This window comes from Eulemur rufifrons, chromosome 3, assembly GCF_041146395.1.
Source record: "Eulemur rufifrons isolate Redbay chromosome 3, OSU_ERuf_1, whole genome shotgun sequence".
In the NCBI taxonomy this organism is placed as follows: domain Eukaryota; kingdom Metazoa; phylum Chordata; class Mammalia; order Primates; family Lemuridae; genus Eulemur; species Eulemur rufifrons.
The window spans coordinates 16,626,617-16,654,568 of record NC_090985.1 but is presented as its reverse complement, the minus strand read 5'-3'; the positions used below and the strand labels follow the sequence as shown (position 1 = coordinate 16,654,568).

Below are 27,952 nucleotides of genomic sequence, written 5' to 3'. Positions count from 1 at the left end.
GGGCGCCTGGCCAGAGCCAGAGCCTGGGGGAAGGTTTGTCCTACCAAGCAGAGAGGGCTGCAGGGATGCTAAACTGGAAGTCTGAGTGTGTGCATGGTGGACTGGGAGCAAACGGGTGGGGCTGCGTAGACGTCAACACGAGAGCCCACTCCAACTGTCCACCTCACTGCCCTCCTTCCCACCGCCCTCACTGGGGCACCTTTCCCCCCGTACAGGCATGGAAATTGGCCCATCGTTTTTCCCGCTCCGCCTTCCACGCACAAGTGGGAAGAATACGGTTCCCTATGAAGCCCCGTGTCCTCACTCCCTGAGTGACTGGGCCAACGTAAGTGGATTCTACAAGGTGGATCTTCCCGGACGTTTTCACTCACTCAGACTGGACTTGCTCCGTGGTTTATGTGGGTCTTTGCTGTCCAGCTTGCAGGTGGTGCTGTTGGTGCACAGGTGGCTCCGCTGCATTTTTAAACCAGTCGCTGTGGGGTCCTTTCCTGTAACCAGCCTCCAAACCACGTGTCAGGCTTTGAAGGCAACGGAGAAGTTGCCTAAAAGGAAATTAGGTAAAAGGGTGAACACTCTCAGAGTGGAAGTTTTTTTAATTTAAGCAGTTGCCTCGTTTCTTGTTCCTGGGAGGAAAACACTACAGCAAGTGTGGGCTGAGCGGCGCTAGCTCCTGGCGAGGGTGCCTGCGCATGCGCGGCTCCTCAGCACTGGCCTGGGTGAGGCAGGACGGGCTCCCGGAGAGGACGGAGCCCCCTCCCTGCCATCCTGACCTTGGCACATGGCCGAGCCCTAACCAGGGTCTCCTAAGAGAGACACACTTCACGGTCCCTCCCTGCCTGGGGCATTACTACGGCTCTGGTATGTTGAGAAATGGCCTGCAGCTGTCTTCCCGCCTGGGGTATCAGCTCTTTCCAGAAGACAATGCAAATCATTGTTTTCGCCCACTGAATGCTGGGTCTATGTAGTCAACCCCGGGGGAGGAGGAAGTCTCATTTCTTTCTAGAATAGCATGACTTCTGATCAAAAGTTGAAATGTTTCAGATTCAAGACTAGGGACATTAATCACCACTGAAATGATGGGATGTTTCTAATGAGAAACAAATTATTCTGGAGGGATTATAATGGATGCGGTTTTTTAAAAAAAAATGGGCTCTCCATGTTAAGAGTATGGTGTTCCCTTTTGCTGAAAAGATCAAAGTGGTCATTGACCTCCTGGTGCCAGTGGAGGCCCCATGGGAAGCGCTGGTCTGACTTGGGCTTCTAAGCACCCTCCCAACCTAAGCCAGCCTTCTTTCTGTCTGTAATATGGAGATTTTAGCCCCTCCCAGAGGCCTTCAGAAGATCAAATGATGCAATATACGTGGAAGTACCTGTGAGCCCCAGGAGGAAGTCAGGGAGAGCCCATCTCTGGTGAAGTTCATGCACACATTGCTACCTCTGTGTGTTCTTCAGACACCTAGCTGTTAAATGCCTTTGTGTGTCCTGGGCATCAAGACGGAGTCTCAAGTTCCATGACTAGCAATGAAGAGACCTTGTGTCATACAAGGGGTAGTTATTAAGGTTCCAGCCCTGACACCACTTATGAAGTGGCCCTTGATTTGGCCCCTGCCTGCCCAGCTTGGACCCCACTTGCTCTGGGCCTGCGGCCAAATCACTGCGATTCAACCAGCATTTCCTGAGCTGCTGTTCTGCACCAGATGCTGTGCTGGGCCCTGGAGGTTCAGTAGCGGACAGCGACTTGGCCTAGAGGCAGACAGACAGGAAGCTGGCTACAGTGGGCCACACTGAGTCCCACTGGCTGGGTATGAAGTCAATGTGGTGGGACTCAGACAGCCCCTGCCTGGGGAGCCACAGCCAGGGGTGGGTGCTGGTGGAAGGTGATACTGCTTGTATTGGGCTCACTGACACTGGCCTATGACATTCACCATTGCTTTAGAATTTATGAAGCACTTTCGCTCATGGTGTGTCATTTGACCTTCACAACTATCTGTCCCCATTTTACAGATGAGGAAACTGAGGCTCAGAATGGTGATAAAATAGCTTTATTCCCAAGGTCACAAAACTAGAAAATGACAGGGCCAGGAGTCTGGTCTTTGCCTTCTGGCTCGTAGTCCACCTTGCTTTCAAGGGCACCGTCGTGTCAGAAGCTTAGATTCCTAATTTGAAACGAGAAGGAGCTGAGCTATAAGATGCCTTTAGCTCTGACCATCATAGGCGTATGCATGTTATAAAACCCAGTATCTACCTGCTCTCTCTCCAGCCCACCGTGTTCATCAAAACCTTTTCCCCAAAAGGCTTTGTAACAGTTGTTTACACTTTCGTATAAATCTGTTATCTCTATAGGATGTTAAGTCTCCCCTTAATTGTGAAATTAAAAGTTGAGTTCTTCATTCAGTATTACTCTCAGGAGTTTGAGCAGCAGTGAAAGGTGGTTATCAAAATTCAGTGCTTTTCTGGGCAGGGGCAGGAGGTAGAGTGGTCAGATACCGCCTTGGTGTGGAACACTTTGTGTTAGCACACAGAGCCTGCTCCCGGGCCCTGGGGTTGCAGAGGAAAGTCCAAGGCCCAGTCCTTGCTCCAGTCACAGAAATGAGCTTGCTGTAGGGCAGTGAAAACCTAGGAAATTGCCGGGAGAGGTGGCTGCATGGAAGGGAAGCAGGTCGCAGGGGCTGTGCTGAATGAAGGGTCTAAAGGCCAGTGCCTTTGTCCCCTCAGTCCCTGCTCTCCATTTGCTCAGCATGCCCCATCAGGCCAGCTGCTTTTGTGTGGAGTGAGATCAGAGTGGGGACGCCACGTTGTCCCAGGACTCTTCTGTACCACGGTCGAGGTTCTGATCACTGCCTGGGCGTGGCTGGTGAATTAGAAGCCATCGTCCCAAAAAAACACCTTTGCTTTGCCACACACTATGTCAGTGACCTCAGAGCAGGGCAGGTGGTCAGAACAACACAGGTCCCCATCCCAGCTCTGCTGTGGCCTCATCTAACCTTGTCTGGGAGTGTCCTCTGCCAAATGAGCCTGGGGGTACCCCTCACGGGGCTGATTGAGGAATGAATGGCGTCCAAGTAAAGCGCTCAGCCCAGTGTCTCATACTGAGAAATGCCTCGTAGGTGCAAATTTTGATCATCATCATCTCATCTTCATCCTCATCATTTTCACCATCACCATCATCCACAGGTCTCTTGTCTCTCATCAAAACCTTATTTCTTATATGGGCATATAAACTAGTTCTGTCTTAGAAGAACAATTCTGCAAGAGCCCCAGCTGAGTGCCCACAGGTGATAACGGCATGACTCAGGGCAGGCTGGGTTGGGGCAGCGTTCTCGGGGATAGAGGCCACCCTCCTCTAGCGGGGCGGGGAGGAAAGCTGGTGACAGGAAGCTGAGTTACCCAATGGGGAGCAGCTCCAGCCCCAGGAGAGGCGACAAGAGCTGCCCCTGCAGTTCCCTCTGCACTCCGGTCCCCAAGGGCTCTGGGGGATACCCAGCCCCTGCAGGTCGCCAGGGGTCACCTCAGTCTCCTGGAGCCCTGGCTATAAAGTCCCAGCCAGAATCTGTAGGGCAGCAGGCTCTGAATTCGGAGGAATGAGGGCACCTGAGTGAAGACTGCCTGAAAGGAAGGAAGAGTTGAAGGGGGGGAGGGGCTGTGTCTGTCTGTCTGTCTGTCTCTGAAAGCATTTCCCGTTTCAGAGCTAGCTCAGAGAGAGTGGGGATTTTCACTATTGTTTAAACCTGCTATTTCAGGTTTCAACAGCTTCCAAGGTTTTCATTGCTCATGCCAAGTCTGGGGGGAAATCTGTCAAAAATGCTTTTGGAGAGCTTTTGACATTTCACCAGCCAAGCACCTTTCAGAAAAACAGGAATTAGAGTTACTGTCAGGATTCTCTCTCTCTTTCCCTTTCTATCCCCACCCCCTGTCCCCCACCTTTCATATTCTTTGCCACTCAAAACCCACCAGTGGCAGGCTGGCCCACTCGGTGAGGATGTGGGTGGTTTCATCGTACCTTGAGAGTTCACCGTGGCATTGTTTCACCCTAACCCAGGCCTGTGCTCACCCCAGAGCCTGTGGGGTGGGGGGCAGCCCCTTCCCGGGGCCACTCTGCAGGAGCCAGAGCCCAGGCACGGATTAAACATTCCTGTAGTGTTTTCCTTTTCCCGAGATTTTTACAGCCCCCTTTAGCTAATTCTCGAAACATCCTGTTGGGATCTGGTGTTATTTACAGTTGCTGTTTTACAGCTGGGAGAAGTGAAGGGCAGGGAGTCCCTGCTGCGGTGAAGGATGTCATCAGGGGATGGCCTCTGTGTGGTGGTCAGGACCTGGTTCCTCCCTGCTGGGGCTGGTGGGCCACGGAGGCGAGCAGGCCGGGCTGTGTGCCTGGGGAAGAGTTACAGGGACACTCTGAGCCTCGCGTTCCACCTCTCTGAAAGGCAGCACCGTGTCCCCAGCAGAGGCCATCCATGCATTCGTTCATCACCTACTGTGTTCTGAGCACTGCCCTGGCTGCGCCGCAAGCACGTACGTGTGCCGGGTGCCGGGTGCCGGGTGCCGGGTGCCGGGTGCGCGGCAGGTGTGCAGAAGGTGGGACCTGCCGCCGCTGCTACTGTTCTTCTAAAGCAGCCGGGCCAGTAATGCGCACACAGCACCTCACTGTCACGTGGGTCCGAGGAACAGAAGGTTCTTGTCTTCTTTTTGCAGGAAACTCTCATTTACCTAGAGGAAAATGTCTTTTTCACAGTCACTTCATATTAATAATTTGCATGAAAAGCATTTGAACAAATCCAAATCCGATCTCCCTCTCTCTTTCCTTGGTTGCCACAACCTTTTGCTCTTTGTGCATCAAAAACTTTTATTTCATTATTTCTTTTGGAGTGACCCCTCCACCAAGTGTCTTTGACTCCCCTTCCCTGTGCTGGAAGGGCGGCAGATGGACACAGGGGCTGCCCGTCCACCGGACGGGTCACCAGGCAGTGTCGGTGACGTCCAGCTGTAGGCACTTGCTGGGGAGGGGGCGAGAGGGGGCTACGCTTACTTCGGGTTGCTTGGCAAGGAGCTCTTCTGGTGGATTTATTGCTGCTTCCATTTCTGTCTCAGTTAACTGAGTCTCGGGGGGCCACATTAAATGTTGATGTAATGAGCTACTTGAGAAAAAGCACTCATCAGTGAAAGAGCACTTCAAACAAGACCAGATATGTTTTTTATAGATCTGTTTGCTTGGATTGTGAAAGCCTGAAAAATGGCTTCGTGGTGATGCTTGGGGCAAACGCGATGCTATCAGGAGACACTGCAGTCTCCTCGCTGTTTAATTAAAGCTGAGGCCTCTGGGAGGCCGACAGAGATGGAATTCGCGGTGTGAGCCTGGGTTATCCTTGACACGACCCAGCTCGGGTTACAGGAGGGTGCTGTTCAAACACAGCCTCTTCAGACCTGTTTGCAATCACATTTGTCTCCAGAGCTGAAACTGCCTCTAATTGTGCTCCTGGAGGTCTGGCTGCCAGATCTGGAGCCAGGCAAAGGGACGCGGCAGCCCAGGGAGAGCCGCGTGGACCCACCATGCCTTCCCAGGCTCCAGGAGCTCCCTGGCCAACTTCTCATTACTCCTGGCCATGCCTTTGGTGCTGTTAATAACACAGCAGTACTTGTTGAGGTCCATCGATCCCAGACACCCTGCTGAGCACCTATTCCGTGCTGCCTCTACTCATGGAAACAATTCTGCAAGGAAGGGTTTATTATACTCATGCTACAAATTTAAAAAAACTACAGCTCAGATAGGTTAAGTAATTTGCCTGAGGCCACACAGCTAGTAAGTGTGGGATGCAGCACGCCGACAGGCTCGCCCTTCTAGGTAGTACCTGGTACCCCACACTGCACGGCCGCCCCCGCAGAACCCCAGCCCAGGAGGGGGTGTTACACGTGGATTTTAGGCCAAATGGTGGCTCGGCACCACCTCAACTCAAACGAAAACATGGAAGGTGTGGAAGGTGAGCCACCAGCAGGTTACACAGAAGTTCCTTGGCAGAATTTGCCATTTTTATTTTAATTGCATAGGTGTTTCTTACTACGGAACACGCAAAAAGGAAAATTAGTCCCAGAAACCATATGATAACATGGTTTAGAAATTTTTTTAAGGTTTGTCTCTCAAACTTTACATAGGTACATACACGTCTATATTGAACAAAAGCGGGATGGTTTCTGTACATGTCACCTGTGACGTGTTTGTCTTCTCACCTGAAACACGGAAGCTCCCGCTGCAGAGCTGGCTCGGATGCAGCTCCCGGGTGGATAAGCAAGTGCCCCAGCGTTGTCAAAAATTCTTCCAAGTGAGCCGAAGCCACCCACAGCCCACAGCTGTGTGAACAGCACCCCCTAGGACTCCAGCTGGAGTTTAGCAAAACCTAATCCTGATAAGAGTAAAGTCCCTACTGGGGCAGAGCCATTGGGACACGCCCCCACCTCCTCCTCTCACCTGGGGGCGCTGGTGAGCAGTGAGGACAGACACCTGCTGAAGAACTTTGGACACCCCCTTCCATGATCTCACAGAGCAGTTCTTTTTATAGACTGGAGAATTAAAGGCCAGTGGCCCCTGCTAGCAAAGATAATGAGTAAATGGTGGGGATGGGCAGGGACCTGGTTTTGACTCCTGGCGTCCTATCAGTGCTCCATCCAGTATGACCTCTAATTCGTACAGGAGGATGGAATTTGGTCCATGGGATGGGGCTGCAGGGGTCCTGTCCCTCTTCTGCCACTTGCTAACTCTGTGACCTCGAGCAAGACACTCCTGCCATGCTCAGTGGCCAGTGTCAGCCTCTGAAGATTGTTGTAGAATGTTCCACACTGCCGTGGAGTCCTGTGAGGGAGCCCAAGGAGGAGCAAGCGAGCCGCCTGCATGTGCTGGAGACACCACAAGTGCTCGCCTTCCCCCCCGCCCCCCATCCCAGAGCAGGTTGAATGAGACTAAGAACTTTCAGAGGGGACGTGTGTCTTCAAGGTCACCCCCGACACGTGAGTCTTACAGTGGTCGTCAGCCATTTGCAGGCAGTGGCCCTGTCCATTTTGCACTTGGTTTTCATAGACCCACAGGACCAAGCCCTTGCCTTTGTGTGATTCTCACATGTTAATGACGCCTGCCGAGGAAGCGGCAGCCCTTCCTGGAACCCATGCCGGGGGCTGAGCTCCGCAACAGACGTGAATCAGTCTGGCTGAATCCCCAGCCGGCAGGGCCTGGGTACCGCCTCGTCAGGAGATGCGGGGGAGTGAGATGGGCCCCTATGTTAGTTAGCCTGTGCAAATTTCCCTCCCTAGGAGCCCAACAACGCCCTGCCCTGCCCCGATGCCCCTCTCTCCAAGAAGGAATATGAAGATACTGGCTTTCCCTCCTGGGTGTATGTTTTGCAGTAGGCGACACCATGGCCGATGGCCCCAGTAAAGATCTGAAGTGAAAAGTCACATTGATGTTGCTTACAGATCAGCAGAGATATCCCTCTTTTCCAAAAGGAGGCCTCATATATGCCAAATAGGCGCAGAAATAAGCCCTGATTATATGGTAATCCCGTTTTCCCAGGGAGCAGGTTTTTTTTTTTTAATTATATGACCAATTTACATGTAAAAGCTTTTAATGGTATAGGTGGACTAGTCAAATGTGAGCTTAAAATATGTAACTGATTAATGGAGTTATACATTCATATTTAAAGTTATGTATTATAAACATTTGAATCTAGAAATACTATTTCAGTTCTCTAGAATGTTATAAAATTGAGCCTTATGAAATTGCAGCTTTCATGGGGTCAAAACGGTTGACTCTATCAGTTTTGTATGATGCAGCCAAATGTTTGCAGTGTCCGTCTTGTCATCACTAGCTCTGCTTTCCGAGTCACCCGTGCAGTTGCCAGAGGACACATGGTCGTGTCCGACTTCACTGAGATGCTGCCCGTTTTGCACCTGTGTGTGCTGCTGTCGGTGGACAGGCTCTCACGGCTGTTGCGTGATGTCGTGCCGCCCTGGTGTGCTTCTGCTCCGCCTTGCTGTGGCCTTGGGCCGCGTGGGTGTGGCTTGGCACCGCACTGGGGACCTTGGCTTCTCCCTTCATTCACCCTGCTGGTGTGGACTCAGTCTCTGGGTACGAGCACTTCCCAGATTGCTTTCGTAAGTGATCTTTAAACATTGCTTATACCATCCTCCCTCCTCATTTGCGATTATGAAGTCCTATCTCTAGGAGAAGACAGTTGAATTTGTTGCCACCCATTTGTGTGTTTTGGGGTTTTTTTTGTTTTTTTTTCCCCCCTGGGTGATCTCCATAGGTCCATAGTGAGCCTTGACTGAGGTCACTCAGGTTAGTGGCAATTTCCCAAGCAGCAGTTTGGCTACAAAATAACCGAGGGCACCGCTCCACCCATGCCCACAAACTGGCGAGAGGTTTTGTTCTTACTTAGAGGGCAGCTTACTCTTCTAAGAATAATTTTGACCAAAAGCCTTTGCTTTGTTATTTTCAAGCACACCTGTCTCCTGCTTATAAACTCAGCAGGCAGGGCTGTGGCTGGATGTTGTTCTTGCTTAATTACATGTGTATAATTACTACTTCATAGGAAGAGAGGAGAGCTTTTTGCATTCTCCACAAGGTACTGGGAGGAAGTTCAGGTGAAGTCTGAAGTTCTCAGTTCTCAGTTTTAGATGCCACGGCAACCGCCTGGAGAGCTTTAAAGAACACTGATGCTTGGGTCCCTCCTCACCCCCCCCCCCCCCGCCCGACAGTCTGGGACATCAGGATTTTTAAAAGCTCCCCAGGTAACTCCATGCAGTAGACCCCAACCTGCAACCAGTTCCCTCCCTCCAGGCAGGAGTCACATTGCCGCAGCACCTGTCCCCTGTGCAAGGTCTCCCTGTGGGTGAGAACCTCCTTGTGCAAATTCATCCCTCAACCTCAGCACCCCACAAACTTCTGTGTGCCCCGATGCTGACTGCTGACGTCTGGGATGGAGCCCTGACATCTGCGCTTGTAACGCATGATGAATTCTCAAGGCCATGAGCAGCGGCTTCTGGGCTCACCTGGGCTGAGGAGCCAGGCGTGGAGCAGCGGCTGGGCCGGCCTTGCCTGTTGGGGCAGAGCCGTTCTGGTTCAAATGGGCTGTGCCGGGCCCACAGGGAAGTTGATTGTGGTTTTCCCGCCTCTTTTGTGATTTGGAGACCGGTGTTCCTTCAGAGCAACATTCCCTCTGAATGCGTACCTTTCTAATGTGAAAGAAAACATGAACCTGCTTGTCAGACAAGAAAGCAGAGGGATTCGCCCGCAGAAGCCCCGTTGGGAGCAGACAGTGCCCACTTGGGCACGAATGGCAACACCACAGTCTCCCGCTGAGCCTGTGATGGGTGACCCTCGCCGCCCCCACCCGCCCCCAGGAAGGCCCTTCCTCCAGCACAGGCCACGGCCAGGCCCAAGGGGGCCCTAGGGAAGCACAGGGTCCAGATGGCACCTGGCATCTTCACCATGTGCGACATTCAGAGAACAAAGCTTGTGCCCAAGTCTTCCAGGTCCTGCTCCCCAGCCCCCACCCCGAGGTGCTGTTAACTCCATCTGGGCTGCTGTGCCCGCAGCCTTTGCAGAGTGCGCTCAGAACCCTGTGCATCAGGGGCTGTGTGGGCGCTGGGAACACCAGATGGAGAAGGGACACGTGTGGGTCTGGCTCTCTTCTTGGGAAGAGACCAGCTTAATGGAGAGAGAGTTCCAGGGCTCCCAGGAGAGTAAGCAAAGGCCAAGGAGCTCAGAGAGCAGGCTCTGGGTAGAGGACTTGGATATGTGGCCAGGGCCTCCCTGGCAAATACCTTAAAGAACTTGAGAAGAGGAACAGAGGGAACAGGGCCATAAGTACAGTTCTACCAGGTCCCCTCCTGGGGAATTTGGGGTCATCTGCTCAGCTGGACTGACCTGGTTTTAGCAAACTCTGCCTGCTCGTGCCAGCGCGGCAAGTGCTGGAGCTGCCGGCAGCTGGGGATGTGGTGTCTGTGCTAACACCGTGAGCCACGTGTGTTGGTCCATGACTCTAGTTGTACTTTATTTTAACTTTAATTCTAAGCCCCAACCTTCCAGGCTTGTGGGAAATTCAACGCCAGTCATTACTGGGCTCCTCTCCACACCCAGGACTAGACAAAGCCCCCAGAGCCTCAAGCAGCAGAAAGCGCCGGGGAGACCCCTGTGATAATCAGACCTGGTCCCTCCTGGACCACCCACCCTCCCTGCCCACTGTCTCTAGAATTTCAAGCCTGGCTCTCTGCTTGGAACAGATGTGGGAGGTGAAATGCAACCTATATTAGTATTTCAGTTGTCTTACGTCTTAGTCTGCTCAGGTTATTATCACAATACCAAAGCCTGGGTGGCTTACCCAGCAGGCATTTGTTTCTCACAGTTCTGAAGGCTGCGAAGTCCAAGATCAAGGTGCTGACAAATCTGGTGTCTGGGGGGTCTCCCCTCCTGGTTTGCAGATAGCCATCTTTTTATGGCATCTTCACGGTGAAGAGAGCGAGCTCTAGTCTCTTTCTCTTCCTATAAGGACACTAATCCCATCATGGGAGCCCCACCCTCAAAGACCTCATCTAACCCTAATCACCTCCCAGAAACCCACCTCGTAATACCATTCCATGGGGGGTTAGGGCTTCAACATATGCATTTTGGGGGGACACAAGCATGCAGCCCACATATCTTAAAACACTCTTCCATCAGGCAGCTGCCTCTTTTGCCCTGAATTATTGCACGCACCTGGGAATGACATGCAGGGACCAGGCCCAGGGGCAGCTGCATTGCGAGGCCATCACCCCAGCCCCCAGTCCAGTTTAGAGCCCAGCTCAAGCTGTCTCTCCCCCCGGCAGTGCTCGTCAACCTGTGGGAAGGGCCTGCAGTCCCGTGTGGTACAATGCATGCACAAGGTCACCGGGCGCCATGGCAGCGAGTGTCCCGCCCTGTCAAAGCCAGCAGCCTACAGACAGTGCTACCAGGAGGTCTGCAATGACAAGATCAACGCCAACACCATCACCTCCCCTCGCCTCGGTGAGTACCTTCACTGGCCCCGGTTTCTGGGGGGTGCTGGGCCCCCCAGCGAGTCCCCACAGGTAATGAGGTTCTATAAGCCAGAAAACTCCTTTCTGGGTCCGTATTTGTCATATAAGGCTGACGTTTGTCAGTTCTGTGGAACATAAGAGATTTCAGAGATGGAATTCCATTCCTTATAATGAGACATTTGCTAACTGCCATCTCAAACACAGCACCCTGGGCCTCCCACTGGCCGCTCTGCCAACACAGGAGATGTTCCTCAAACATTTTAGGATCCCTACGTATGAGGAGGGTGAAGAAAGGGCTGCTTTCTGGAAATGAAAGAGCCAGGGGCATCACGGGTGAGACCCTCAGGATGTACACGTGGAGTGCCCCTTAGGCTGACGCCTGGGACGCAGATACACATGATGGAGAGGTTGGAGCTTTGGGGTGGGGAACCTGTGGCCTTGGGGCCACATGTGGCCTTCTGGAGCCTTGAGTGCAGCCTTTAGGCCGAATCTATATTTTACAGATTTTACAGAACAAATCCCTAAGGGAAGTTTGGATTTGGTCGAGGGGCCCCGGGTGCTTGGAACCTGGCCCTTTAGCAGTCCTCACCCCGAGCTGGCGGTGGTGCGAGAAGAGGAGCATTTAATGTTGATCTGGTGCTTCCTTTTATAACAGAGCTGCTGCTTTTCTAAATAGAAATCTCTGGGAAACATTTCCTTAACACTGGAAACCCACAACACGAAGGGGTTTCTAAGCATCTTCGATTCGGGAGGAGGCCTTCGAGCTTGCAGAGCTGCACTTTTGTAAGCACAAGCCTATGAGGCATCCCCCAGAGACCTCCTTTGAGCAGTGCCTTCTTTCTCCATGACCAGAACCTTGAAGATTAGGGCCACTTGTTTGTTTGTACCTTGACCTTGTGCTTTTGTGGTTCCTTTGATGTCTTCTGCTCCACGTCATCTTGTTTTAATATTAATAAATGTGAACAGTAACAGTGTCCTCCACCACAAAATAACAGTAAGTGATGCCTAGCTCAGAAGCAGGGTGGCCAGCGCCCTCTCCCCTAGAGAGACAGCCAGGCTGCCACACTCAGTCAAGCAGTTGGGTTGGATGCAGGGTGCGTCCTGTGGCAGAAAGTGGCATCCCCAGTGCCCCTGGCAGGGGGTGCAGCCTCATCAGTCTGCACAAAGCTGGCATGTGCATGAAGGTGAGGGAGCCCTGACTGTCAGACCCCAGGCCCTCTCTGTGCATGCAACCAACGTACCCATGCCTCCTCTAACCCCTGGGTGTTCTCTCTCTGCCATCCCCTTAGCCGCTCTGACCTACAAATGCACACGGGATCAGTGGACGGTGTACTGCCGGGTCATCCGAGAAAAGAACCTGTGCCAGGACATGCGGTGGTACCAGCGCTGCTGCCAGACCTGCAGGGACTTCTATGCAAACAAGATGCGCCAGCTGCCGCCACCGAGCTCCTGACGCGCAGCCCGGGGGTTGCGCGATGCTCAGGTCTGAGGCCTGGCGTTTAGCGAGTGGGAAGCCCACCCGGCCAAGAGTGCACCAGCCCTATGGCCGCTCCCCCGCACGGCTGCCCCAAGAATCCAATCTCCTAGAACTTGAGCGTGGACTTGATGTTTGCCATTAGCGCTTCTGTACTTAATATATTGTTAACAGCCACTGGATGGCTTTCTACAGTAAGGAAAAAATAGGCATGAGTCACAAAGTAATTATAATTTCTAAGATTCTGTGTACCTCAACGGGGAACACCTCTGTCAGACAATTGTCAAAAGAGAGAGACGTCATTTGGTGCTTCTGTCTTGGCTTTTGACATTTGAAGTCCCAGTGCTTGATGTACCACGGAAGGAATATCCCCAAAATGAGACATTTTACGTTAAAAGAGGCTTTATTCTGAAAGCCATTGCGACACCCTGGATGGAAGGACACATGTTGGTGACGACGGCTTCTCTGGAGGCAGCCAGGTGCCGGGGCCCACGTCCCTTCTCGTCTGGCTTCTTGATCACACAAGAATCAGGGCAGTGCCTCTACCGATCAGAACATTCTCTGAGTCCTGGGCCTTGCCGTGGAAGTCTTGTCCCTGAGAGTTTAAATCTGTGCAAGCCAAGGAGGACACCAAAGCCACGTACTAATTTCTCCACACCACCCATGTGGGGAGAATGTTCCAGAAGGCTCTGGATTTGGGGAAGTATCTATTTTTCAAAGCTCTGCTGTCTGCCACATAGGGAAGCAGAAGAGCCTTTCCTCAAGGTGCTGTGGACTGGGACACGTGCTGATTGTGGTGACGGGATTGCTTCCACACGTAAAGGTCAGCCCAGGACAGCTTTGTCGGGGGCTTGTGGGCCTCCCCCTCTGCCCTTCATTCTAGCCAGCACTTCGTGAAGCCTTGCACCGTAGAGATGCCGTGTCGAATTCCAGTGGCTTTCCGTTGACCTTAGCCACCTGTCTGAAGATTACGTTTAGGACCTCCGGGAATGCAAGTGCAGGCCTGGGATCTGTGACTGCAGGCCCGGCTGCTGCATCCCGGCACAGGGTAAGTTTCCTCCAGTGGCCTCTCAGCCTGGTGTGCCCGGACCAGCAAAGAGTCCCTGCCTGGCTGGGACCGCTGCACGCCCATAGAGCCTTCCTAGAGCCTGGGCTTTGCAGTGCCCACTGTCTTCCTGGCTGTCATTATTGACCCTTCTTCTTGCTGGGGCAAGGGTGATACCTAGGAAGGCATGAGGAGGGTCTTTCCCTCCTACAGCCCCCTCACAACAGAGCTCTCTCCCCTCCAGAAGCCCAGAGTGGCGGCCAGGGTGGCCTCTTTGAGAGCACACAAGGGCCGGCAGCCCGGGAGCAGGGGCCCTAGATGCCAGGAGGCCCCTTTTGCTCACCAACTTGGTGGGCAATTCATGGGTGCTTATGTTCTAGGACTTTACCATGAGAAACCTGCCTGCTCCTCCCTGATTTCAGACAGAGGATCTCACTGGGGCTAAGTTCCATGGGATCATCTCCAAGGGCTTCTTGATTAATTGGTGCTGTGTTTATGTTTGTTTTTATTTTTTTTTTTTTAATGTCACAACCTTAGGGTTAGCTTAAAATCTCTCTGCCTTCTCAATCTTGTCTTATGGGCTGTGTTTTTGGGTTGGGTTTTTCCTACCCCAGAGGCAGAGAAGTGGTAGAGATGGCAGGGAATTTATTCAGTTCCACTTGAATCAATGAGAAGTGTTGAGAATTTCCTTACGTGCTCTGTGGAAAGAACTGAGAGAATGTCAGGATGGAGTGGCCCACCCTTGTGGGGTAGCCCACCAGCTGTTACCCCAGGGCCTGTGCAGAACACTGTGCTCCCCAGCAGACTCCCTGAACCCACAAAGCCCTCAAAGTCTTGGGGAGCTGGGGTTCAATTTCCCCCCAGCTCCAAAGGAGCTGTTAATTCAACAAAAGACGTTAGCCTTTTGGAGCCAAGGAGCAGAGCCAGAGCAAACACGTGCACGTGCCCATAGGTGGGCATGTTCCCTGGGACCTCTGAATTTGTCCCCCTGGCCCTCCTGGCTGTCTCAACTGGACTTCCCCAGCAAGGGCCCCATATCCTCAGAGTGAAAATAATCGATTGGGCTTATTGGCAACCACCACAGTGGTTCCCCACAACCCCTGTCCCTCTGAGCTCCTTTAGCTCACACTAGCATTGTCCCTCTGAAAGCCACCAGCTGCCTTCTGTTATGGCACCAGCGATGATTTCAGTGAAACCATCATGACATTCTTGTTCCACTTTTTACAGAGACATTGAAACTGTGACAAGAGCAGTGATGTTTCTGTATTGTTAACACCCTGTACTGTCACTCAAGTACTGTACCTTTGTGGTTGCACATGTGTGTTATTAACTAGACTAACTAGATCCTATGGTGCTATTTTTATTGGTGCAAAATAAAACCCTCCCAGTTGACCATGGCTTGGTATTATCAGAACACAGGAAAAGATCTTCCATGGCAATACTAGCATTGCTCTTTTTTTTTTTCATTTGAGTCAAATGTATATATTTTCCATTAGTTAACTGACATTACGTACTGTACCCATGGTATTTTTGTTTTACTTTTTGGTGCTGGTTATGAAAGGAAAAAAAAAAAAACCAGAAGACAAACATTGGACACCATTATACATGAAAAATTAATCATTTCATTGGAAGCAAGTTGAATACGTGTAATAAAATGTTTTTCCATAACGGTTTTAAGCTGTCTGTGAAGTAAAAGACGAAAGCCAGTCCTCCAGGGCCGACGGGGAGGCTATATCTTTCCCTGCTGCGCAGTCACCCGGCTCGCCGGGGACTTGGCTGCCATGAGCCGCAGCCTGCTGACCACAGCTGGGGTCTGGATCAGAGGTCACTGGTAAATGCAGTTCTGGCGGGTGGCTGTGTCTCCCCGAGTGAGTGCTAACAAATCACTCGGTCCTGGGCCTCATCCCTGTGTGGCTGCAAAAGCATGGGTGGGGACACGGAGGTCTGACAGCTGTGCTGTGAGCCTGCGCATCTGACGCGGAGCAGCCCATGCTATAGAGCAAGGCCCCGGCCATGCTGGAAGGGGTGCCGTGACCATCAGCCCCCCCACAGCCCTGCAGACGGTCCTCCAAGCAGGGGTGGGGGTGAGCCCTGGCCCTGCACACCTCCCGAGACACCAGACCATCACAGCAGGATGACGGCAGCCATTGGACCCCACAGCTTGGGGAGAGGGGATCCATCTCCTCCTGGAGCCAAGATACAAAGCTCCCCACCCAAGAACTCAGCGTCTTCTATTAAGGTTGGAGCAGCATCCAGAAATTTCACTAAAGACAGTTTAACAGATAACACACTTCCCTCAGCCCTCTGGGTTACTGGGAAACCTGTAGTTTGTGTTAATTCTGAAGAACTATCACCCACCTGGCCTCCAGGACCTGTTAGAGCCTTCTCCTTCCTCTCAGGGTCCCAGTCCCTCTGGTGGGTTGACTCCAACAGCCCTATTGGCATGTAATTTCTTGACAAGCTGCTTCGATTCCTGGGTGACCCTCAGCAGTTCCGGTTTGTCAGATGAAACTAACAGGCTCCCCCTCGGCAGGTGTCGCGGGGCATCCGTCAGGGGCCATGCACTTCCTAGGACTGCAGCGAACACAAAGGAGCACAAGAGCTGCGTGGGCCCCCATGGCCCCGCTGGGCAGACGAGCCTGGAGACCTGTGCGATGGAGAATGAGCGAGAGTACCAGGAACTCCAAGGAGGGAAAGGCCAGGGGTTTGTTGATCGACCTTCCAGACGCAGACCGAAAGGGTTGGGGCTGGACTTTCACAGCAGCGTCCTCCCTCTGCAAAAGGTCTCAGCAAAAGCACCTACGTTTTTGCTTCCAGGCAAAATTCTGCATCTCTGGCCACCTTCTCTGCCTGATGAGGAAGTGGTGCCCAGCCTTCCCACTGTCCCCTGGCCCCCCCATAAGCACTCCATGCTGTCTCCACCTCCTGAACTCTCCAGCCCACTGCGCTGGCTCTGCCCCTGCTCTGCACTAATGCTGTTCTTGCCAGGTCACCAAAGGCCTCATAGGGTGTCAGATCGCATAGACATCCTCACGTCCTGTTCTCCAGCTCCAACAGCCCCCACCTTGGGCACGTCCTCTTCCCCGGGCTTCTGCAGCACCTACTCTCCTGACTTTTCTCTCCTCATCCCTCCTGGCTCCCCTTTCTCCACCAGCTATTTAGGTGATGCAGTGCCCCGAGCCCAGCCCTCCACCCCTTCTCTCTGTATACTTTCTCCCTAGGTCCATGGCACCTGGACCCATGACTTTTAAAACCACGTACACTCTGGTATCTCCCAAATGAACATCTTTGGCCCACTCCCTTGGCCTCTGTACTCACATGTGACCTCTCCACACCCACAGCCAGTCCCACAGGAAGCTCTGGGGCCAGGAGGGCCCTGGAGAGTCGTCTCAACTCTGCAATTTGGGCAGGGGGGTTGTCGGGGCAGCTCACCTCTGCTGTGGTGGCTCAGAAAACAAGCAGAGACTGGAGTGATCAGAAGGCTCACACACCTGCGCATCTGGTAGCTGATGCCAGCTGTAAGAACCTCAGCTGGGGGTGCCGGCCAGAACCCCTAAAAGAGGCCTCCCCAAGGGGCTGCTTGCTCCCCTGCAGCGTGGTGGTAGGGTTGCAGTGACAAACACCCCGAGAGAGCACAGGGACACTCATGAGAGCTGAATCACCTTGAGTGACAACTCAAAAGTGACGCAGCATCACTTTCACTACACTGCAGTCGTGAGGCAGCCACAAAGGCCCACCCGAGTTTATAGGGAGGAGACAAAATGTCTTCCTCTTTCTCGGGGTGTGGCAAGGTTCTAGAAGAACAACTGGGATGGGAAATGTTGCCATTTTTAGAAGATTCACACACATCCCTTGTATAGTCAGTTTTCCAGAGAAACAGAACCAATCTACAGCTGAGAGAGAGAGAGATTTATCATGGGGATTGACTCACATGATCATGGAGGCCAAGAAGTCCCACCATTTGTCACCTACAAGCTGGGAACTCAGGAAAGCTGGTGCGTACTTCAGTCCAAATCCAAAGGCCTGAGTTCTGACACCTAAGGACAAGATAAGATGGAAGTCCTGGCTCCACAAGGGAGGGGGAGACTTTGTTCCATTCGGCCCCTCACAGATTCATGCTGCCCACCCACATTGGTGAGGGTGGATCCGCTTGACTCAGGCTACTGATCCAAATGCTAATCTCTTCTGAAAACACACCTAGAAACGCTGCTCTAGCAGCCATCTGGAAAGCCCTTAGCCCAGGCAGGCTGACGTGTAATATTAACCCTTACAGGCCCCACCCACCGCCAGAGTCCCATCTCACCCCAGCGTCAGGCTCGAGTCCAGGATCCCATCATCTGAGTCAGATGCCCGTGCAGGGGCTGCTCCTCCAGGCTGGCTCCCCAGGCACAGGTCCTTCAGCTCCGTCTCTCTGGATCTGAAAACCAGTGCACTGAAAAGAGACATCATCTCCCCCCACCCAGACACCTAAGAAAAATGGTGGGCCAGGCACAGGATGCCTGCTCTAGACATTCCTTCTTAAAAAGGAGGGGAAGGAGAGGCGCAGAGCAGGTACCATCTGTCAGTTCTCATGTCCAGACTGGCACATGTTGCTGGTGCCACCAGGCTTGGCCCTACGGCCGGGGAATGAGTCCTTGGAGTGCCAAGGGGGCTTACTGCTTGTTGTAATTCTCTCTCGATGCTAGAGAAAGCAAGATGCGATACAGTGGCATTCCTTTTAGAGAAGATGTCCTGACATGCCCCTGACCACTGGACTCCTAGACACCTCACTGAGGACCTCCTAGACTCCTCGACCCTTCCTGGGGCTTATCTACCCCACCAAGATGGCACATGTCCTACCACGGCCGGCAGTCTACTTGTGGCATCTCATTGGTCTGGTCTGATTAACATGATGTCACAGATACAGCAGATCCATGTAGGTTCCAGTCCAGGGAAAGGGTTTCTCTACCATCCAGGCCCTCTCAGGCTGTATCCTAACAGAGAGTGGGAGAGTTAACATTCGCCCTGGGGAAGAGGCCAGTGGACACTGTTGTGTGTTGCACGTGAATCTGAACAGCTCTGCCCTTCCTTTCTGATAAGGACGAAGAGAATGCATTCCCCAGTCACTGGCCATGCACCTTGCATCTGAACCATGTTAATTTGCCCCAGCAAAGATTCTACTTCTGGCACAGCAGTTCGTTTGGGGCTAATTCTTGGTTAAAATTGTGGTCATCCACTGTCATCGGACAGGATCCATTCTGAATTTGGTAGGGACCACACTGATGAATTGCGTGGGAGTATGATGGGGACAACCACTGCCACATTCTTTACATCGTTAAGCACGACATTAAAATATGCCGTTCTCCATAGCAACACTGCTATTGATTTACTCTCTCACCTGGGGAGAGGGAGGCAGTTTCACAGGCTTCCACTTGGCCTTCCCCACGGCAACAGTTCTTTACCCCATGGGCCAAGGACCAAGTCCATCCATTCCAAGTACACATTCAGGGACCGGGGAGTCAATCACTGGGTGGCTTATTTGACCCACTGTGAACCAAACCTGGACCAGCACCCATCTACTATCTGAACCCCCACCTGCTTCACTCTGGGTCCTGGTGTCTGTGTCAACTTGGATCTCGTGTGTAACAGCAGCCCTCTAAACGTCTATTTCCCTCTTTAGGGAAAGGCTGGGAGTGATTGTTTTGTACACATCTTCCTGGGACCCAGCCTCTCCTTCCGTCAGTGGATTCTTGGCATGAAAGCTGGCTCAGACTGGAAACTGAGCAAGATATCACGATGTTTGAGGGGATGGTAGCTCTTGTGATCATCCTTTTTTACTTAATATACGAATTGAATAATACCCTTTCTGGCTGCCCATCTACCTTGGCCTAACAGATGGTTCTATTAACTGTCTCCAAACCATCCACAGGCCAGGCCCCCTGCTGCTACTCTGACCTTGCCACTCATTTTGATCATGACACCCACTCTGTTTGTGAGTTAAGGGCTACCATCTGGCCTCTATTATCCCAGGATCCCATTAACCGCCTTGCTGTCAGGGAGACCAGTTCTGTAACAGTATCCCCCACTGTCAGCCAGGACCTACAGAGGACAGCTATGACTGAACTTCTCCGCAAGGCTGGTGCCCTCCCAGCAGGACTTCCTATGGCTTCGGGAGGTGGAGTATCTCATGGGCCCTCCTATGGAACAGAGTCTGGGGATGGGGGGCTGGGGGAGGTTCCAGCCTTACAAAGAATATCCTCCCTGAAGGCCCATCCTCTGAGCCCTTTGTCTCCCACTTACCGTAACACTTCTACCTCACCTTACGTAACCACCGCTTTCCCCAAGAGTCTATGAGCCATCTGTCTGCAAGGGGCCTGGCCAGGGAGTTGAAGCCATGGAGAATGCTCCCCTTGCAACAAAACTTCCCGTTCCACCTTGATGTTCCATTATTCTTGCTCTAGCCCTGAGACCTGGTCCCAGGTACACTCTCCTGGCACCTGCATGTATGTTTTTGCAGCTCCTTTGGGATCTAGTTCCTCTCCTTCCCCAGCTGGCTTATACTGCAGCTTAGGGAGCTGTCTGGTGGCCAGAAGGGGAGGTGGGGGGATTCTGATCTGAGGGAGGTCGTGTTATCGCGCAAGGCACTGGCCTCTGCATTGTCTTTTAGCAACAGAGCAGTGAGAGCGCCGCTTCTGCAAGCTGGGAAGATTCCAGGGAATGTGGGGTTTCACAGTTTTCAGAGAATTGACCTAGATATCCCCATTCCAATCTCAGAGTCCCATTTTTTCCTAATCAGGATCCTGACCTGGGTATAGCCAACCTGCTGGGGTTGAGAATTCAACCTTCTCTGCAGCTTCAATAGTCATATTCAGGAAAGCCTGGCCTGGCCCTCAGTTTTTGTTTTTTTTTTTTTTCCTTTGCTGTCTAGTTGCAAGAGATAAAAGTCCCCTTTTATACTGTCAAGCAGCTCTCTGACTTTCACGCTTTACTTTAAACTGGTGATTCATCTGCAGCATTTTTATTGTCTTTTCCAATGCATCAGTAACGCTTGGCAAGTGCCTGAATTTCTTTGCCTTGTAATTCCTGTTTCCCTAGACCTTTCAAAGGCCCGAGCTATTGCACCACCAGTGAAGATTTAACCGTTGCCTGTGAAGATGCCAGTGGCTTCCCTCTCGTGGGGGAGAGGCGTCCTCGCATTCAGCTGGCTGGCAATCGTAGCTCCAAAGTCCTATTTTAGGGCCTGCTTCCTAGGACCACTGCTGACACCAGCTGCCTCAGTGCGGGTTCTCAGGAGCCAGTCTCTGAGACGGAGATTTGTGGGCAGGTTTATTGGGAGGTGCCCGCGCGAACCCTGTGATGGAGCGAGAGAACAGGGTTTCGCTCATGGAGAGTCGGAAATCTGATGCAGTCACGACAGGGTCTCAGCCAGGCCCACGGGGAGCTGTGGAGCTGGAACGGCCCTTCAGAGTCGTCCCAAGTGGACGCAAAGGAGCAGACCTTGGTACATCATGGGAAGCCGTGTAACCTCGAGAGTCCACTCCCTACCACTGAGGGGATGCCTGGGGACAGACTGCGCTGAGAGTAGTCACCACTGTGGCATCTGGGGAACAGCGCCTCAGCCCTGCAGGGGGGTCTGTGCATCACACCCCAGCACCCCCTGCATGCCTCAAATTTAGCTGTGTACAAAATTATTAATAAGTTCCCCAATTTCCTCCCCCCTTTCCTTACCCAAGCTTCCCCCAAATCAGTCAGTGGCACCACTAACCAGTCTGACCTCAAAACTTCAAAGTCATCCTTGTTTCCTCAGTTTCCCTTTCTATCTTCAATCCAATTCAGCCACAAATGCCACTGGTTCTGCCTCCAAATGACCTCTCTCATCTGTCCACTTCTCCCTATCTCCACTGCGTCACTGCACGCCCCGTCACAGACATCTCACCAAGACCCTGCAGGAGCTTCCTGTCTCGTCCGTTCACGCTGCTGTAACAAAATCCCTTAGGCTGGGTAATTTAAACACAACAGAAATGTATTGCTCTCAGTTCTGGAGGCTGGAAGTCCAAAATCAAGGTGCCAGCAGATTCAATGTCTGGTGAGGGCTCACCCCCTGCCTTAGATCACGCCTTCTTGCCGTGTCCTCACATGGTAGATGGAGCAGACAAGCTCTCTAGGGCCTCTTAAGGACACTAATCCTGTTCAAGAGGACTCCGCCCTCATGACTACTCACCTCCCAAAGGCCCCACCTCCCAACACCACCGCACTGAGGGCTGAGTTGCAATGTATGAATCTGGGGGGACACAAGCATCCAGACCACCACACTTCCTGTCTCCTTCCTCTCTGGCTCCCCCCAACACCTTCTCCACACCCCTGCCAGGGGAATATTTGAAAGACATAAATCATAATAAAGACATCGATGACATTCCCTGCTTAAAGCCCTGTGATAGCTTCTGACCCCTGCAGTCTTCCCAGGCTGCTGCCCCCACTTCTCCTGCCCCGTCCTTCCCGCAGGAGGCTCCAGCCACAGTCTCCCGTCTCGTGAGCTTTCTTCCCTCTTGTCCACCTTGGGCCTTTGCAGGTGCCCTTCCCTCTGCCCACCTTGGGCCTTTGCAGGTGCCCTTCCCTCTGCCCACCTTGGGCCTTTGCAGGTGCCCTTCCCTCTGCCCACACGGCTCCCGCTCCCCACCCTGCAGGCCTTCCCACAGCCGCTCAATCTGCACCCTTCGTATCCCAGCTCAAATGTTACTCTTCAGACAGACGTTCCCCGAGTGTCCACCTACCGTGGCTTCCCAGTCCCGGCTGCCATCTTTAAACCCTCCTCAGTACCTCTCATAACCTAGAATTATCGTGGTAACTTTTTTATTTGCATATCATCACTTTCCCATCAAGAAGTTAAGTTTCCAGCATGGAAATCCTGTCCTGCTTGTGTGTCACTTGGTCCCCCATGCCTGGCACGTACATGCACCAAGTGAATACTCTTACCCCTTGCTAGTTCCAGCTGCTATTATTTAAATGATTTTCAGATAAATTAAAGATTGTTCCAGAACACGTTTGCACTGGGTAATAAAAATACACTCTACATTCAATGATTTTTTTTTTTTTTGGCTTATACCTCAAATGATACAAATATTTGGATAATCAGCTTCGAGTCAATGAAGAAAAGATGTTTACCTTTTCTCAAATTCTCCCCCTTACCAGCCACAGCTTGCCAACAGAGATAGGTGTTTCCAGGTGGTTGTCGTGGTGATTGAGACGCTGTATTCTCTCCTTTTCGTTTTATCTGTGGAACAGGAGAGTGGTGACTCAGGAGGCAGAGACAGTCTGTGGTTTGGTGAGGCTCTTTGTAAAGCTTGCTGTGGTGCCACCCTCCGGTGTTTCTAGAGTAAGAGTTCTAACCACATGGCTCACGGTGTTGTCAGGACAAGCCCGCGTGCCCGGCCAGGACCCAGCGTGACACAGGAGCTCACTCTGGTGTTTCCTTAACCAGAGACCACACTCATGTCCCCATGCACTATGAACCTGTCATCCCTCTAGCTTGAAGCCCTCGCCAGAAAGACGACCCCTTTCAGAGCCCGAGCAGCTTCAACGCCTCAGGGGACAGCATTGAAAAATAAGCAAGAAATTAGAAGGTTCTCGTCCTGGAATTTCTCCAGAGAATACTGGGATTTCCCCTAGGAAAGATTAGACACTCAGGCCTGGGGGCACCCATCTCATTACAGAAAAGGCAAAGGACCCAGAGAAACAGAATCCATTGGTAGACGGAGCCCAAGGGAGCTAAAGCAAAAGTCCTTCCTGGCAGAGCCACTGGGGTAAGTACGAGCCCATACCAGGGACGCTGTAGCACCTGCCGCTATCAGTGTTTATAACACAGCCTGGCGCTGCTGTGTGAGGCGCAGAAGCCACGCACACAGGTGTGGAGTCCAGCTTACACGAGGCGCAGGGAAAATGACAGTGTCCCTGAAGTTTCCAAGAAGCTCCTTCCTACCTCTCCCACACCCCCATCATGTGTGAGTGGGGGTGTCTATCTGTCTCTAATACTCCCTCTTCTCCATGCTTTCAGTCTTACTCTCACTCTCTCTTGTGTCAGTAAGATACATCCATCTCTCCCTCCTTCTTCCCCTCCTTTCCACTTTCTACATTTTTCCCCCACGTTCTCCAGTTTAAGCTGATGATCCACTTCTGACGTTGGCCCCATTGTAGATGCAGAAACTTCCACTGAGGGCCCCCTCATAGTTGTCCGGGCAGAAGGGAGCTATTCTAGGGGCTTGCGTTTCTACTGAGCCTTTAGAATACCAAGTATCCTTTAAAACTTCACTTTCAAACTGCTCACCCAGGAGTCTTGCAAACTAACTGTTCCTTAGAAGTTTTAGAGTCTCCGAGTGCTCACTTCCAGCTTACTTCTGTGTGTGCCAATCACACGTTCAGCAATCCTTTGGCTAATGATGTATCCCCAGCAATTGGCTTTCTTGCCACTGAGGTTAGTTTTAACATGCCAGTTGATAGTTATAAAACAGCAATTCTGGAAGTCCTGTCCAAGGATCGCTATGTATTAACACATCATTAAAATAGTATATTGCAAAGTCAACATATGATTATAACTGTTGACCTATCCCATACTGAAAGATTTTGAAACCTCAGTGGAAGCCAAATGCCATTTTATTAAATTGGGATGCAGGAAAGGAAAGAGAGTGTTGCAAATGTTGCAACAGGGTTAGTTTGATGTGTTCGTGCATTTTGCCAATATTTTCTTTAACAAAACAAGCATATAATATATCCACATTCATTACAACATTGCATTTTTATTCTATATGTACCTACATGTGTATACACACACACACACACACACACACACACACACAGTGCATACATGTGAAGTGTGGCCACAGGGTTGACTTGCGACAATCTATTGTGGCTTATATAAAGGCCCTAGAGCAATTTCAACAGGGTCCCTGCATCCTCTGGAGCAACGGTCCACATTGCTCAATTAGGTCAGAGGCTCCCAAGGCGGCTGCAACACCCATCTGAAAATATAAATTATGGTATATAAAATTTATTTACATCATGACTCATATATTAAATGACCATTTTACAATGTAAGTCAATAAAACTTTTATTGAGCAGTGCGGTAAATACAGGGTAGAGGGATGAAGGAGGGATGCATAGTCCCCTGTCCTCAGAGAGTCGTAACAATATGTTATTGTACCCCTCTCTTGGCAAATGAGTGGCTCTGCCCAAATGTGGAAAAATATTTAAGTCAGTTCAAAACTAATAGGGCTGTTGGCTCTGAATTCAGGATAAACAAACCTCTGCCCAAGGAGAAATCAGATCCGCTGTCTTTCTGATCTGTCTAATTCAGCAAAGCCAAGTTCTCAAAGTTTGAATGCCTTACTCATAAGCACCCTCAAATGAACTTCGCGCCTCTGACATGGCACGGGTCACACATATCACTTCACAGTGACGGGTCAGAGCACATTTAATAGTCCTACATGGTTTTCTCTGTCGGGACCAAGCTGGCTGGTCATGGTGGACAGACATATCTGTCTGCACATGGCCAGTTACATATGTGAGCTGGACTCTGACATGGCTGTTTTAGGATATTCAAAGAGATAAGTCAAGGAATAAAATATGTTTTAAAAGAGCAGGAAAAACCATGAAACAAAATCAAGTAGATAGGAAAAAGAACCAATAAGAAAACTCAGAACTGACTAACAAAGGCATTACAATGAAAAACTCCAAGCACTGGACAGACTCCAGAGACAAGGGAATCAAACTTGGAAGGTAGTGTGGAAGAATTTTACCCAGAAGGCAGGATACAGAGGCCAAGGAATTTTTTAAAAATGAAAGCATACTTAAGAAAGACCAAAGATAGTTTGAAAGGTGCCAACTTCTGTCTAACAGCAGCTCCAGAGACGGGAAGCAAAGAAATGGGGGAGGAGCCATATTGGAAGAGATCGTAGCTGAGGACACCCAGGAATCAAAGACACGCGTGCTTAAGTCCAAAGGTGCTACAAATAGCAAAAGAAATAAATCCACACCCACACCTCACACATCATAGTCAAACTGCAGAAATTGAGGATGAAGAGGAAATCTTAGAAGCAACCAGAGAGAAAAGACAGATGCCCCAAAGGAATGGCAGTTGGATGCCAGAAGGAAATGGAGTCATTCATCGATTCATTCATTTTTTTTTTTTTTTTTTTTTTGAAGGACTGATGATCCTTTGTGTGTTGCTGACTCCATCGTGGTAGATATTTTCCTCCTTTGCGTTTTCTTTGTTTGTTTGTTTGTTTATAATTTCTGATCTAAACAAAGCTCAGTTTTTCTGTTGGACTCTGTGAGGCTTGGGAAACTAAAACATCCCCAAATACAGAATGAGGCTGCATATGTTTCCGTCAAGTGTCTGAGGGACAGTACTTGCCTGGGGCCAATTTTTATGCTAACTCCACATCCCTGGGTCCTCCTAAACCTCAGGATGCTATGAAAAGATTTGGACTCTATGCAGAGCACAAACGGGACTTTCGTTTCTCTCAGACCTCTTTTCCTCCCACTCAGAACCACCAGAGTCAAACGTCCTTGCTGTGTCCCTGGGCAAAATTTACAAGACCCTCTTTTTCTGGGGGCTGCAGCCTTTCGAAAGTTCTGGCTTCACGCAGGATTTGGGGTTACCTCTTTTTCTCAAGTAGGCTTTATGCCACTGATCCTAGCCCAGTGTGGGAGTTAATTCCCAAGTCCCTGCTGAGGGTGGGGACTCATCCCTGCCCTTTTTCCTCTTGGGAACAACATTCCCACAGGGAGAGGGGTTCTCTGTCTGGAATCTACTTTATCTGTGATGCTATTTTATCTTGGATGTTTGCATGTACTTTTTTTTATTTCAATAGATTTAGGGAGTACTAGTGGTTTATTTGTTACATGAATGAATTGTATAGTGGGTGAAGTTAGAGCTTTTGGTGTCCCCGTCACCTGAATAGTGTATATTATACCTGAGTAGTTTTTGATCCTTCATCTTCCTCCCACCCTCCCCACTTCTGAGTCTCCAAAGTCCCTCATAATACTGTGTGTGACCAAGTGCCCATTGTTCAGCTCCCACTTATAAGTGAGTACATGTTGTACTTATTTTTCCATTCCTGAGATACTTCACTCAGGATTAAGGCTTCCATTTCTACCCAAGTTGCTGCAAAAGACATTATTCCATTCCTTTTTATGGCTGAGTAGTACCCCATGGTATATATATATACTACATTTTCTTTAACCACTCATTAGTTGATGGACACTTAGACCGATTCCTCATCTTTGCTGTTGTGAATTATGCTGCAATAAAACATAAAAGTGCATGTATATTTTTGATATAATAATTTCTTTTCCTTGGGGGAGATACCCAGTAGTGGGATTGCTGTATTGAATGGTAGGTCTACTTCTAGTTCCTTGAGGAATCACCATACTGTTTTCCATAGAGGTTGTACTAGTTCATATTCCCACCAACAATGAATAAGTGTTCCCTTTTCACCACATCCATGCCACCATCAGCTTTTTTTTGACTTTTTAATGGTCGCAATTCTGACATGAGTGAGGTGGTATCTCGTTGTGGTTTTAATTTGCATTTCCCTGATGATCAGTGACGTTGAGCATTGTTTCATATGCTTGCTACCCATTTGTATCTATTCTTTGAAAAATTCCCCTTCATGTATTTATTCCACTTTTTAATTGAGTTATTTGAGTTTTTTCTTGCCAATTGGAGCTTCCTGTTGATTCTGGATATTAGTCTTTTTTTTGCCAGATGTGTAGTTTGAAAATATTCTCTCCCATTCTGCATGTTGTCTATTTACTCGATTATTTTTTTTTTGCTGTGCAGAAACTTTTTAAATTAATTCCCATTTATTTTTGTTTTTGTTGCATTTGATTTTGGGGTCTTAGTCATAAATTGTTTGCCCAGGCCAATGTCCAGAAGAATTTTTACTAAGTTTTCTTCTAGAATTTTTACGATGTTAGGTCTTACATGTAAGTCTTTAATCTATCTTGATTTTTGTGTTGAGAAATAGGGATCCAGTTTCATTCTTCTACATGTGGCTCTCCAATTTTCCCCAGCATCATTTGTTGAATAGGGGGTCCTTTCCAGAGTGCATGTTTTTGTTTGCTTTGTCAAACATTAGTTGGTTGTAGAGGTATGGTTTTATTTCTGAGTTCTCTATTCTGTTCCTTTGATCTACCTGTCTACTTTTATACCAGAACCATGCTGTTTTGGTTACTATGGCCTTGTAGTACAATTTGAATTCAGATAATGTGATGCCTACAGATTTATGCTTAGGATTGCTCTGGCTATTTGGGCTCTTTTTAAATTCCATATGAAATTTAGGATTGTTTTTTCTAATTCTGTGGTAAATGACATTGGTATTTTGATTGCATTAAATCTGTAGGTCACTTTGAGCAGT

At 50.4% G+C, this 27,952-nt stretch overlaps 2 protein-coding genes across 2 annotated transcripts in view; both read left to right on the top strand.

Annotated features, from left to right (window-relative positions):
• ADAMTS17 (ADAM metallopeptidase with thrombospondin type 1 motif 17) overlaps positions 1-12,493 on the top strand; it is a 278,659-nt gene extending 266,166 nt beyond the window's left edge. The window contains exons 21-22 of the mRNA XM_069465782.1: positions 10,852-11,029; positions 12,330-12,493. Coding sequence (XP_069321883.1) covers positions 10,852-11,029; positions 12,330-12,493 — 342 coding nt within the window. The remainder of the gene's footprint in view (positions 1-10,851; positions 11,030-12,329) is intronic.
• Positions 1-27,952, top strand: part of LYSMD4 (LysM domain containing 4) — a 234,995-nt gene that overhangs the window by 156,317 nt on the left and 50,726 nt on the right. The window lies entirely within an intron of this gene.